This window comes from Diadema antillarum, unplaced genomic scaffold, assembly GCF_040938485.1.
Source record: "Diadema antillarum isolate AM-2024a unplaced genomic scaffold, OU_Dant_1.0 seq00000462_RagTag, whole genome shotgun sequence".
NCBI lineage: Eukaryota > Metazoa > Echinodermata > Echinoidea > Diadematoida > Diadematidae > Diadema > Diadema antillarum.
In genome coordinates this window covers 1,133,862-1,148,254 of record NW_027271433.1, presented here as the reverse complement: position 1 = coordinate 1,148,254, position 14,393 = coordinate 1,133,862, and the positions used below count along the sequence as shown (strand labels likewise).

The following is a 14,393-nucleotide window of genomic DNA, read 5'->3' as shown; positions in this document are numbered from 1 at the left end:
GAGTACATTGTAAATCTAGTCACTCACAGATTTTCACTTTACAGAGAGCACTTGGTTTTACATTTACACTGTATCAGAAACTCTGGCAACATTTAAAATTATGACATGCAGCTCAGATATTTCAAAGTAGAAATACTGTTACAAAACACAGTGCTGTTCACACAAATGTTGCACATGTACACTTGTACATCTTATCAGAATTGCTTGCTAGCCCATTTTCCACACTACCTTCAAATCCAGAGCTGGGGTTTGTTACAAGCTTTTCTGTTTAATTTGCCATTATATAAGATACATAAAGAATGAGTTCCTGGGTCTGTTTGATATTGCACTTACACTCGAATTCAAAACACCTTCAAGCATTTAAAGGTATTACTAAACCAGATTCTAAAGCATTTCAATGTTTGAAATGTTCTTGTACGGCACATTGCAAAGCATATGAAAGAGAGATTAAGACAAATCAATCATTATGAGACAAACATTTTGGTGAAATTCGTTTAAAAAAACTTAAACATGATTATAGGCACATAAATAATGAGTTATACCATACCCACATCGCTTTCATTTACAACACAACATTCACATTCTCTTTAAACCATCATTTTAAGGCAGATAGTGATGGTCTTTTCAGCTATGGGTCATAAGCAAGGGAAAGCATAACGTCTGGACTGAAAAGCAAATGAGGGACTGAATTCTACTGTATTTTCATTATTTGTTAAAGCTTATATCAAGCTAGGTTAAATACTAATGCTCTTTAAACACTTAACCCACATTATTAATCACTGTCATGCATGACATTTACCCAGTGACTCAGTGGTACACTTGTAAAGACATCACTTGAGTGTCTAACTTGACATATCAAATGCAATCAAACCTTCGACATGGAGTTGTTGCATCTATACAAAAGCCAATACCACAGACTACTTGCTCAACTTAGCCTTTGTGAAATCAGAGCAGCTCATGAGCAATTAGAAGGGAGCTGTGCATGGTGAGGGTTTTAAACTAACTCAGCCGGAAAGCAGTGAAACCTAGTGTACTCTTTCTCAATGTGCAAGAATGTGCAAGATGCTCCCAGTACGTGCTTAATAAAACACTGGTAGGGCCAGTAGGTCAGCACACTGCACGATTGGTCAGATTTTGGCCCAAGACAATAATAGCATACATTACAAAGTCACTTGGTAGAGGGCATACATTAAAAACTAATTGGGAGAAAAGATAACTCATTTCCTTATGCACAGATCTTCATCTCATTGATAACCAGAACTCTCACGTATAAGCCAAACTATTTGGTAGTTAGAGTTACACTTGGCCATGTTCCAGCACCAAAGAAGTGCATTTCCATTGTAGCACAGAGTTCTAAGTCAGAGGATGTGCCCAAACCCCTTTGACATACATTGTTCCTAATAAGGAAGAGAGCAGAATATAAATCTTAGAGAGACAAAGACAGAGATGAGAAAGGGAAGTGCATACAGGTTTGCATCAATTAAAAAGGTACTCTTGCATTTTTGGCTTTTCTCCTATAGTAACCTGTGGATCAAATTTATGTGAAGTGATCACAGAGTTGGCAGATGTTTTACAGGGCTTCAAAGTCATACCTTCAGTTGAGAAAAGATACATCCTAAGGTTTTCGTGCTAGACGATGCACTATATATGCTTGGATGTTGGAATCTTTTGTCTGAGTATTCTTTAGTCATTCTGGTATAATTGCGGACATCCAAAATGAATTACCACCAGCGTAAGTAGTCATTTTGGTGGGATGTGGTAGCTGGGTCTCAAGCACAGGTGGGAGTGACTGATACGAAGATCAGCACAGGTGGAGTGACTGATACGAAGATCAGCAAGGAAGTGATTGTAAGATTAAGAGTTTAGATCTAGTGTTAGTTTCATGAAAAAAAAAAGTTGATAAGAAGTTACACTATTAACTTATACATGTGTCATTTGACGACTTCATAGAACAGGGGCGAATAATAACATCCTTATCACTTTAATGACAGGTGGCCATATCCTGTGTTTGTTTACTCCAGTGCATCCCTAATATTGGGGATTTCTGACCTAGAAAATAGTATGCCTAACATACAACAGATAGCAATATTGTCAATCACAGACCAAAATTTGTCAAATGCTCAAACATGAAGTCTCGTACCATCAACACAATGAGAGAATGTTCACGATATCATTACAAACAGTCAAGCATACATGTACATATTAGTGACTTGGAAACCTGAGATGAAGCGCATACATTTTCAGCCTTTGGTATAGACTTCTTGGTTGAGTTGGGGGGGGGGGGGGAAGGGGATACAATTGACCTTATTATATTCATGCCCAGGGCATCATACCCCGTGATGCAATCCGGATCCGCTATGAAATGTCTGGTTGGGAAACCGCACTGGCACTGATGTCATGGCCTATGACTCCAGCAACATTTATGCACTACACACAATAGTACATTTCCTTTTCACACAAAATCTAACATTAGGAACAGTTGTATCATTTGCATCATATTTTTGTTGTGCTGCAATAACCAATAAATTATAATTTTTTAGTGGGGAAAGGGTTGCAGTTTCTGCATTGTTGACCAAAAACCTGATTCTCATATTTTTGTGCAAAAACTAGCGGACGAATTGTGTAAATATGCTATAAACATTATTTAAAACAATGTAATCTGTATTTCATGGTTTCATAGTATCGGAATGTGTCATATTGACACAATGGCATATCACTGCAGTTCTAAGTATGCCAAAGGTACTCTCTTTTAGCAAACAGACCCGAGCAATTAAGCTCTGCACAACTGTCTGAGTTCAGTATACTTGGATGTTTGCCACGTCAAGCTTACAGTAAAGACAGAATCAAGCAGTGAAAAAAGCTGAGCATTACTCACTTATTAGTATATCTCTGTGCGCTTTGTTCATAATCTACAAATGTACAATTGGGTAGCATGCAAGGATTTACTTGCAGGTGGGCCAGCGATAAACAAATACATTATTTGCAGTACATCATACTCACATCCGGGAATTGGTTGGATAAGTCCTCTTTCTCGTACGGGTCTTTCGAGATGTTGAACAACCAGGTGACTTTGTTGGGGACCTCCACTGGGTAGATGGGAGTAATATTCCATTCTGGTGGAGGGAACCATCGATCCATCCCTATATCATTTAGTCAAAATATAAAATAAAAGACGCATGTATGAAATCATCTGATATATGTAAGCTTACTATCCCTGTCATTACATACATAGGAGCAGAAAGGGAGATCAAGAACTAAAGGCAAAATGCAACAGCATGTTCAAATTGGCTTTACCATAGCATCAAAGAAATCATATTGTACAAGTTTTGCCATAATCAGAAACTGAATAAGAAAATCAATCGAAGTTTCAACAGTAAACAAGTTTAAGTGGGACAGATATTGGTTGCAGGCACATAGGGTGAGATGACGTGATGTCATCACTTTGATGGTTTGTTCACAAAGATATCATACACGTAAAGGGATTTTTTTTTTTTTTTTTGGCCAGTAATTTAGTACCTACAACCCCTTCAATGTAAAAATTGTAATTGCTAGAGTATTGCAACACAACGATCATTTCATATGAATGGCGCAAGTTTTGCTATTGATGTTCCTACCAGGACTAAAAATTCAGCAAAAATTCATGTCAATAGCAGATCAGTCAGGCAAAAAGAGCATCACATAATCTATTTTGACATGGTTGTAAAACATACACTCTCTCCCTGAAACACAGTTACCACAAAGTCACCTGCCTTTTACATTTATGTGTGTGTGTGTGTATGTGCATTTGTTTTATTGTTTAAGAGAAATTTTCCAACAACAATTATGTGGAATCAGCAAATGCAGAAAGATTAGAAAAATATTTGAGGAAAATTTGTTGCACAAAAAACTGTTCACAGGTTATGAATGGAATTCATGGAAATACAAGCTCCACCAGCTGTGGGTTTCACTCACAGGCAGAGGTAAAAAGGAACATGGAATTAAGCAAAACTTGACACTTTGTTAAGTTAAAGCATATTGTCCAATTTTTTTCAAACTTTCACAAAGTGTTTTACTAATCTCTCTGCATCTGCTGAAGCAATGTACATGTTTGGGGAGCCTTTTGCTTTAACCATTTGTGTGCTTCAAGTATGAACTGGTGCAGAAAACACTATAGCATTTTAAATACTGTCTAAAGTCCCTGGCACAGAGCAGGTTAATTGATGGGGAAGATATTGGGAAGGAAGGAGAAAAGAACAGTGAAAGGAGACTGGCCTTTCTTGCCTGGCATTCCTGTCAAAAGTTTCCAGTCCCCAACTCTGATAGCTGCGCGCATATCTGTGGAGAACTCGTCAGCCATCTCTGGATATTTGCCGATGGGGTAGATCATGTCTGTATCGTCGTCGTAGCCGTACTGGTGGTCAGCCCTGATGTAGGGGTCAATGTTGTGGAGCAGTTCCGTCCTTGGTGATGGCCCACCTTTCCTATAGTGTGAGAAAAAAATGGGAGACTTCAGGCTCTCATCAGCATCAGACTATTTGGTCCCTCACATGCCCATGCACATAGAGCTGTAGATATACTGGTAACTTGCCAAGTTTTTAAATCAGCATTCAGTACATTCATTCAAACTTGACCTGGTTGCAAATTAGCAAGCCCACTCATGTGTAGCACTTTGCTTCAGATTAACAGGAAGGCCATGACGACACAATATGGTATAGGGGATGAGATATTTCAAATACCCTGACAATCAATTTCCACACATCTGTGCAAATTGGCAAAGAAATAACTCTGCAGCATGCATGTCTGCAAATTGTCAAACAAATCACAAAGGTTAAGAGTCTTCATTTTGCTCTGGAAATGTGCTCAATACTTCACAAAGACTGATTCTGCTTTTCCTTTAGCCCTTTGCTGTTGCTTCATGCATATCATGACAATTCTTTGTCTTTCTGCCACCTTTCCTTACATTCAACCCTCTCTCTGCTCACTCATTCCAAAGAACCAACAGGAAATTCTGTCAGTGCATGAGTATACTCACGAGCATCCTCATGTTAAAGTCACTATTGGACTGTGACACTATAATCAACAATTTTCCATTGGCCCCATAATAATGACTTACAGTTTGGTTCCTGCACACCCTTTCATTTTTCATAATTTCTTTCTTTTTGGAGCTGACATTAATGGTTGTCATCAATACCGTTATTTCACACAGATTTTTCCTCATTGGTCACTAGTCAGAAGCAAAGTTTCTTGTTTCTGGCCACTAAATGAAGAGTACAGAATCACAGTCTGATGAATGCAACTTGAGTTGGTTGACTATCAGGTCAGTGTCACACATGTTGGGCAAGATCCAATGAGGCAAGATTGTAAAATGAAAGAACTAAGCTCAGAGCTTTCTAATAGCTCAAAGCAGGCCATTTGATGTCGCTGCCATGCAGTCACAAGTCAGTGTCAGATAAGTGTCAAAGTCAGTCTGGAAAGTGTCAAGTCAATCCGATGTATGTTTTAGACTTGTGTTGTGTGACTATTTGGCATGTCCAGCTGACAGTTTGTCAATTTGTGATGATTAAACAGTCATCAGACAGGGTAACGTGAGTCTTGCTTGGTTCTGGGGCTCTTCTGCTATGGCACTGGTATTTGAGCCTAAATGGTGTGAGCCTCTGGAGCTTGTCAATCACATTTCATCATAATACAAAAATATGTGCAGTATGATATGGGGATCAGATTAGCATAAGATGGTCAGTGGAATGTGGGCTTTCAGAAACATCAGCTAAAAGCAGACGACAATCACCTGCAGCATGATGTACTGCACTTCACAAGATCAGAAAAAGGCTAAAGATTGTGTGCGTAAGTACACACTTGTGCAAATCCTTGACTACTCACATGAAAGATTATGAGGAATGTTAACTCACATGAGGGTGTCCCACATGTCATAGCTATCCAGCTTCAGGCCAGATGTGTTGCCACCAGCGATTCCCCTGATGAGTGTTGGAAACCAGTCACTGATGTGCATGAACTGCCTGCTCTCTGTGCCTCGCACAGCTGCGGGTACCTGTGGACCAGTGATGAATCCAATGCCTCGTACCCCTCCTTCCCATAAGGTGTTTTTCACGCCCCTAAGGGGCCAGTTGACTCCTTGCTTACCATATGATCCACCATTATCTGTAATGAAGATTGGAAACAATGAAACAATAGGTAATAGCAGTGCCGTATATTAAGAGAGTCTGGCCAACTGCTAATTTGGACGCCATGTCGTTACCGCGCGTATTACGCGTCACAGGATTAGCGTGTACGCTCAGACGTAACAAAATAACCAAGCCAAATAAGGGGCAGTTAACAATGGGCATTGCGTATGAGCGCACTTCAGTAACGACATGGCGCCTGTAGATCACGGGACCAGCTTTTGACCAATCACAGGCTTCAAAACACGTAAGCCAAAAACCGAGTTGGCCAGACTCTCTTAATATACGGCACTGGGTAATAGTAGACCATATATCCATGCTGATACCATCATAAACTAAATGCAAATAGTTGCAATATCATCTAACCATATATGTAAATGTAAATATGATTCACCATTATCTCTATATGAAAGCACAATGGTTAGACTTATAGATCCCCTAATATAAGCATTCATACAACACTAAGCATACTGTATCTGTACGAGATGAAAAGGAAAGTAAAATGTTTTTACATTTTTTGTCAATTAACTGTGGTATAAGGGCAGTGTTGATCCTGATTGGCTCGGATTTGATGTCAAGCATGAATATGATAACTGGGGACACTGAACTGCAGAGAGACCTGTATCCTTTGATGAGAATGCTTCAATCACTCACTAAAACACTGCTATTTTGCAGGGCCAGATAGTACCGTACTATCGGTGGGGCTAGCCCACTTTGGCAAAAACGAGTGTAAACAGAAAGTGGGCTAAGGATAGTCCCGTACCAACGGTGGGGCTAAGGCCCCCCCTTCGCCTCACCGTTGGTCCGGGGCTAAGCAAAATTTTACAAGTGTAAAAAGCCCTTGCAGTCCCTCAGATTTTCATAGAATAAGTAGAAAGGAGGATATAAGCCGTTGACGGACTGATTTTGCTACAACACGCATTTCCCATACACACTTGCCCAAGTATACTCGGAACATGTCATTATATGCTTGTGACATAACAGACTGTAGTAGTCTTCTCATCCAGTAGTGACTGCACAAAAACTTTAAAAATTCATAACTTTTGAACAGATTGTCCTATTTTCCTCAAACTTTCACTAATGTGTTCTACTAATAGTGCTGCATTCACTCAATTCACACATTATGAAGGTGTACTTGTCCTTTAGGTCACTCACGCATGCTGTACAGAATTAAAGTATCTGATGGTGAATGAAAACATGTTTTATTTCCCAGAGAAAGCAGCACCTGTCCAAAAATATGGTCCAGAAAAACTGCTAATATCCAAATTTTGGTTTTGTTTTGTGCCGACAAATACTGAAAACAGGAAAATATGGAAGAGATTACCCTGTTGTGTTAGGAATGGAATTTAAACTTAAAAAAAAAAATGAGTTGGTCAACCCAAATGACATATCTTGGCCCATTACAGAGATTCCTAATTTGCAACTTCTTGTGGGTTTTGAGCCTAGTGGTCACATAATGAACTGTTTCTCTCTCTCCCTCTCTCTCTCTCCATCTCACACACACACACACATACTTGATAGTCAAGTTTTGTATGGAACCATTAGAGTGCATGGGGTCAAAAAGGGCCTGAGTTTTCAATCCTAGCAGTATCTTTGTCAGAGGCAAAATGACAAACAGGCCTGTCATAATTGTTATATAAGGACTGCACACAACAAGAACAGTCAGGGGAGGACTAGGGACACAGAACAAATAAAAAAAAAAAGGAATGAGTTGAAAGTCATGGGTTAGGAGCCCAACAAGTAAGAGAGGGGGATTATTACAAAGCAGGAAGGTGGACAGGCAAAAGGCAGAGGAGGGTCATGCAGTGATCATTAGGGGACTGCCTGTGAATGATAGGAATGAATAGGGAGGCAACATTGAACAAGATAAGGAACAACAGAGGGATGCCGAATTAGGAAGAGAGTGAAATGATAGCAACAGCATGAGTGGGGGGAGGGAGGGGGGAATGAAAAAAGCAGTGAACCCTAACCTAGTGTACCAAGAAGCGGTAACAAAATGAAAGTGAGAGTCAACCGACAAAAACATTGCAACTGATTGACAAATTGCCCTCCATGGACGTAAATACGCACTGAATTGATCAGTGTTTTAGTAGTGGCCGTGATAAAAAATCATGGGCATACATACTCAAGCAGGATTCACTACTTGATCATGGCCACTACAAAAAAACTGAAAACATATCAGAGTATAGAATGATGATAGAAAAATGATAATAAAAATAACCATTGGAGTATCAATTTTAGCAATCTTTGAGAGGTGCTCTGAGTCTAGACAGCATGCCAGCCAGCAAAATGTTACAAATTTATCCAGAATTTTGACAAATGGGTGAGTTTTGGGTCCATGGTTTACAGGTCAATAACAAACAGTTGCAAGATAATGCACTCTTTAATTTCCCTCTTCACAGAAGGTCATTCAAATTTCTCCAAGGATGTCTTGCCACATCAGTTCAGTATTTATACATTCATCACTCAGCAGGTAGTTCATAATGATTATTAAAAAAAACAAGAACAAAATCAAAAACAAGAACAGCAAGCAGAGTGGGTTGTCAACTTTCTAACTCGCAAAGGTGATTTATCTCATCCTCCCATGAGCTGGCATACCAAAACTTTAGCAGGAATGAAATCTACTGTGTACACAGGGAGAGAGAGAGGGAGAGGGGGTGGGGGTGGGGGATGGTTAGATAGGGCCTAGGGAAGAGAGAGGGAGGCCATACGAGAGATTACAATGATGGTGATCCCAGCTCAAATAGGCAATTCCTCTAGCGATCTGCCTTATATCAATCACAGCCTATTACAGTTGTATAAGCCCCAGCATCTCCACTTATCACTGGTGGGGGAATTGGGTGTGGGAATTGTGTTCAAAACAAAAACTCCCCTGTTGACACCAGATGGGAGTACAAAGAGCTCTCACAAGTTAATCTTCAGTTCATTTGTGGAGGAGAAAGCATCCAGGTGAGAAGAAACAACACCCACTTGATCACCGAGGATTTTCTGTGACAGCCTTGACAGTGGGGCTGTGAAAAGTGGAATGGATAGGCATAGCAAGAGCTGTGGCCTATTCAAGACAGAAGATTTTCAGTGGGCCTATTTATTATTACTTTTTATAATAGCTAACAGTATGCTGGATCTGTCTCATCTTATTGCTGGTTAATTTGCTGTCATTTCACGATGCTTCAGGACAGAGGTAATCATGAATTCATACCTTTTTCATTTATCTATCCACTCTTCACCCTCAAGTTTTGTGCCATTTTCCACAGCTAGGCATCATTCATTTCTAGTGTGTGTGTGGATGCAGCACTAATTGCCCATTTTCTCGTTTATCTGAAGAATTGATGTGATGTTCATAGCAGTATGGTACTGTATAAGGGCAATTCCGCAGTTAGGTGGACATGACATGGATAAAAGAAATGTGCCTCTTTATCTTACTCTTTAATTTAGGTACCAACTAATGCCATGGATGTTCACCAATCATTAAGGTCTTTCAAATTCAGTAGATTTTATTTTTCGTATTTATTGATTTCGCGAGATCTAAAACCATCATTTAAAATGTACATGTGGGACTGGGGATGCTGAAATTCACTTAAATGCAAATTACAGTGGGTTCCTTTGAAATTTTTTCCTCAAAGTTTTGCTAATGGGTAAAAGATGAATACATTTAAATACTCCAGAAGTCATGTGACATTTTGTCAATTACAAAAGGGTGAAATGACCTGCGGAATTACTCCGGACAAATGTAACGTTACTAACCGTAACGTTACTAACCATGCTTTTGGGGGTCTAGCTAAAAAATAATTGGTCGAACTGCTCAAAAACTTTGTGTGAACATTTGTCATGATGCAATAATTAAAATTAATGCAACACTTTGTTTGAAGTAACTTGAATTTTTGCACACTTTTTGTTACAAGACATTGATTTTTTTGTCATGTCCTTTTTTCGTAACGTTACTAACCTGCCCTTTAAGCTGCCATAGCAATTCTAATATTTCATGGATTGTATTCATTCTTTTCTGTATCATAAACCTGGGAAGGATGAACATGTTTTTGACATAATTTTGACTTGAAATGAATAAATGGTAATTTAGTAGTAAAAACAAATATCTGAATTTGTTCAAATGTAACGTTACTAACCGCGGAATTGCCCATAAGCTGTTATTTTCGTGAGGGTTTAATTTTTGCAAATTTTGTGAATCACAGTTGCATCGCAAATTTAACAACACACGAAAATGTCACCATAGTGCATTTATGATAGCACCGGAGTGTCAATTCACGAAACATCTCGTGAAAATGTCTGTGACCTCCTCATTCGCGAAAATAACAGCTTATACAGTTATTCTTTTATATCTTGTTTTTAGAAATTTAAATGTATCACAATATCTGTACTCTCATTTGACTTAGGTATGTTAAAGTGGGCCATGGACAATATCCAGCCATTTTCAGGTGAGTAAAAAGATTAAACTCATCCAATTTGTTCCCACCCTCTCAAGTCATCCAGTGAAGTGCAGTGAACATGTAGGCCTATATAGTGTTAAAAAATATTTCCAGTTGCTTCATGACTGCTCTTTGAGGCGGATCTTACAGTACTTGCATCGTCTCACACCACCTTGAATTTTTACCACTCCAAGTAGAAACATGTTCATGGTTAGAGGGCATTACAATAATAGTGATACCAAATGAAGGCTTTCCTTTCTCCCAGTGAGAAAGTAAGATCAAAGTATGAGATTGAATAAGTGATTTTAGAGTGTACTGGATTTTTTTTTTCTGTAATTCAAAATGAAGAACGATGTGCAATTACCATGGTAGTTGCAGTCCTATATTTCAATGTATATTCTGGTTGGATATTTTGATTGAGTTTCAGCTTCTGATTAGATCTTCCAGTGCTAGTGGGGAAAGCACTGTCATCAACACCATCACCTGCGCTTGGAAGTGCCACTTGTATTCTGTCGGTGAGGCTCTGGTGGTAAATTAACCCTGTACGATTGTAAAAGTACTAAGACTGTGACTACGATGGATTCAGAGAAGTTTGATAGGGCAGGCACGAGGGTTAAGGGGGCCAGTCGAAATGCGGTTACCCTGCTACATGTAGAATACTTGCAGTCATGTATTTCAGTGTATAATCTGGTTAGATATTTTGATTGAGTTTCAGCTTCTGTTTAGATCTTTCAGAGCCAGCAGGGAGCATGGAAAGCAATGTCATCAACGCAATCACTTTAATTTGGAAGCGCCACTTGTGTTCAGCCGATGATGAGGCTCTGGCGGTAAGTTAACCCTGTATGAGTGTAAAGTACTAAGACAGTGACTACGATGGATTCAGAGAAGTTAGCGCAGGCACAAGGGTTGAGGGGGCCAGTCGATGTGTGGTTATCATGCTAGTTGCAGTCTTATATTGCAGTGTATATTCTGGTTAGATATTTTGATTGAGTTTCAGCTTCTGGTTAGATCTTCCAGTGCCAGCAGGGAAAGTACTGTCATCAACATGATTGTTTCAATTTGGAAGTGACACTTGTGTTCTGCCGATAAGGCTCTGGTGGTAACCCTGTACAAGTGTAAAACAGAGATTGCGATGGATTCAAACAGGTTAGTCACAATAGAGCACACACCCAAGAGTTGGAGGGGCCAGGGTTGCAGGAGTTTATGAAGGCGTAACAGGATAGGGCGGGAAGGGGCATGCATAGAAGAGCAGTAGAGAATGAAGGAAGAGGAGGAATGGACTATTCAAATTGAAACAGATAATAGAATGGGTGGGGCTAGAAGAGGGAGATATTTAGTAGGGAGTTTTCGATTGGGTGAACGAGAAGAGCGTGCCGCCGAGCGCAACCGTACGTCAAGGCGTCACGTCTGTATGTTGACCCGCTGCTAAAACACATTTCGATTTCGGGCGTCACGTCTCATAGCATGTGTAGGAGGCAACCTGTGCCTTATGGATGCTATGTGGAATTTGTGACTTGCTTCTGTACTTGTAATATTTATTTTGTCTTTGACTATAGATGCCGAATAAGTATCCTGGGATGGATTTTGTGTAAGACTACAAGGTAAATGCATAGCACCAGGCTAAGCACCGAGATGTGATTGCGTACAGCATTACATGTAAATGCATGTGTGGGACTACGGTTTGCAGTTGCAAAGTGCGAAACAGTGAAAGCGGGCAAATGAATTGGGTAACAGAGGCTGTAGTTTGTATGTCAGCGCTGCTGCTGTGACGTATCAAGATCATAAGCTTTCATGTAATTAGAATATCAATATTCTCTCGAAAGAAAAAGGAAAACAGGTGAACTGAGCACGGATCTCCCGAGAGTCATCTTGCTCTTTCGCATGATTTTTGTCTATCGCGAGAGGAGTGTGACGTCATAGATACACATTGTAAGGTGGGTTGAGCGCAGTGCAACCGATTTAAGTGGGCGGTGATGACCGGGGTGAATGCGTTCGAAAATTGTGCGATGAGCCAGGGGGGTCGACACTGACGCATGCGCAGTACGTAAAAACTACGTCATAACAGGGTGACGCCTGGCTCAACGTGCAAATCGAAAAGTCCCTAGTCACAGAGCTTGAGCAAATATGGTACAGGCACAAAAATTTCCAGCATGTACGTCAGTGGAAAGGATAATTTAGATGTGGATTTACCTATTGTACGTTTGAGCAGTATGCTAATATTCAGCAATAGCCACAGGATGTGTGGGCTATTCATTTACATACATTGTACTCGTGGCTAGATGACAAGGCTCAAGGCTACATAACTAGTTATTTACCAATAATATTGCATTGTCATCTTACATTGGGAATATGTATCCACCCACAGTAAAATGGGAAATAATTGCATGCATTTTATTTTTACAAATTTTTTCAAGAGCCCAGATTTACAATATTTTAATGCACACAGAAGTTCTTGACATATCTTGTGTGCATTAACATTTTATGAATTGAATGCCAGTGGAAATCTGTGAAAATTTCATGCTATGAAAACCATGGGCTCAAATTTCCAAAAATTTTATGCTGTGGACATGCATATCTTGTTCATAGTAATAGGAAAATCATTCAATATGGAGGAGGCAAGCAGTCACTAAGTATTATTACCTCCGCCAAGGGGGGAGGTTATGTTTTCTTTACCGTTGGTTTGTTCGTTAGTTCGTTCGTTTGTTTGTCCGTGTGCAAAATAACTCAAAAAGTAGTGAACGGATTGGAATGAAATTTGCAGGAAAGTTTGAAAATGACACAAGTAACAAACGATTAACTTTTGGTAGTGATCCGAGAATTTTTGGGGAATTTATGAAGGATTTTTGATGTTTTGGCAGGTAGGATCAATGAACTTTGGAGTTCAGGTTGCGCGTATTTGAGGTTTGCCTGCGTGCACTAAAGTGCGTGCTCTAGTTTCTGCTGGGGCGAGGCAAGTTTGGTGGACTTTGATTCATCTAGTCTTGAGTCATCTCGTAAATGGAGAAATTTTTGGATTTGTCCTCCAGCCAATTTCACTCATGAACTAAGCAAATAATTGCCCCATCATACATCATCCTTGTACAAAGTTTTACTTGTACAAAGTTTGGTGAAATTCACTTAATCCAGTCTTGAGTTATTGCGTAAACAGATACAATTTCATGATTAGACCATGACCTTTGACCTATAACCCTGGCCGATATTACCCAAAATCAAGTAATTGCCCCATCATACTTTATACCTGGACCAAGTTTGGTAAGAATTCACTCAATAATACAATTGGGGACGTACGGACAACCCGAAAACATACATTGTAATGCCTCTGGCACCTTTTGTGCGGGGGCATAATTAGTAAAACTGAAGCATTTTAAACTTGTTTTTAACCCTTAAATTACATAGGGAATCACTGATGGGCAGTTAATGCATAGATATGTACATTTCATGATGATATCTTGAACCACTTCAGAGATATCGATGAAGAAGTGAAATGTACATGTAGCCTTTCAACTTGACCTTTAAACTTTGAAACTTTTGACTTTCAGCCAAAAATTTTCTTAGAGAATTTCTATTTGGCAATACATGTAAACACTGAGTTTCAAGAAAAAACCTCAAGGGATTGCATAGATGAGGGAAATAGTGAATCTTACAGAGTTCATCTTGACCTTTTGATCCTTGATCATTGACCCTGTGACCCCAAAATACCAAAGAGAATCATTGTCAGGCAGTACATGCACATGTTCTAAAGATCCATGATGATACTGTGGGCCATTTCTCAAATATGGAGAAACAAGTGCAATTTTAGCACTTTTACATGAAC

The 14,393-nt window shown here is 39.6% G+C and overlaps 1 protein-coding gene across 1 annotated transcript in view; it reads right to left on the bottom strand.

The window, feature by feature from the left end:
• The window catches only part of LOC139733178 (arylsulfatase B-like), a 74,298-nt gene that overhangs the window by 21,654 nt on the left and 38,251 nt on the right, over positions 1-14,393 (bottom strand). The window contains exons 5-7 of the mRNA XM_071644021.1: positions 5,886-6,135; positions 4,252-4,460; positions 3,001-3,140 (exon numbers count right to left, since the gene is read on the bottom strand). Of these exons, the coding sequence (XP_071500122.1) occupies positions 3,001-3,140; positions 4,252-4,460; positions 5,886-6,135 (599 nt within the window). The remainder of the gene's footprint in view (positions 1-3,000; positions 3,141-4,251; positions 4,461-5,885; positions 6,136-14,393) is intronic.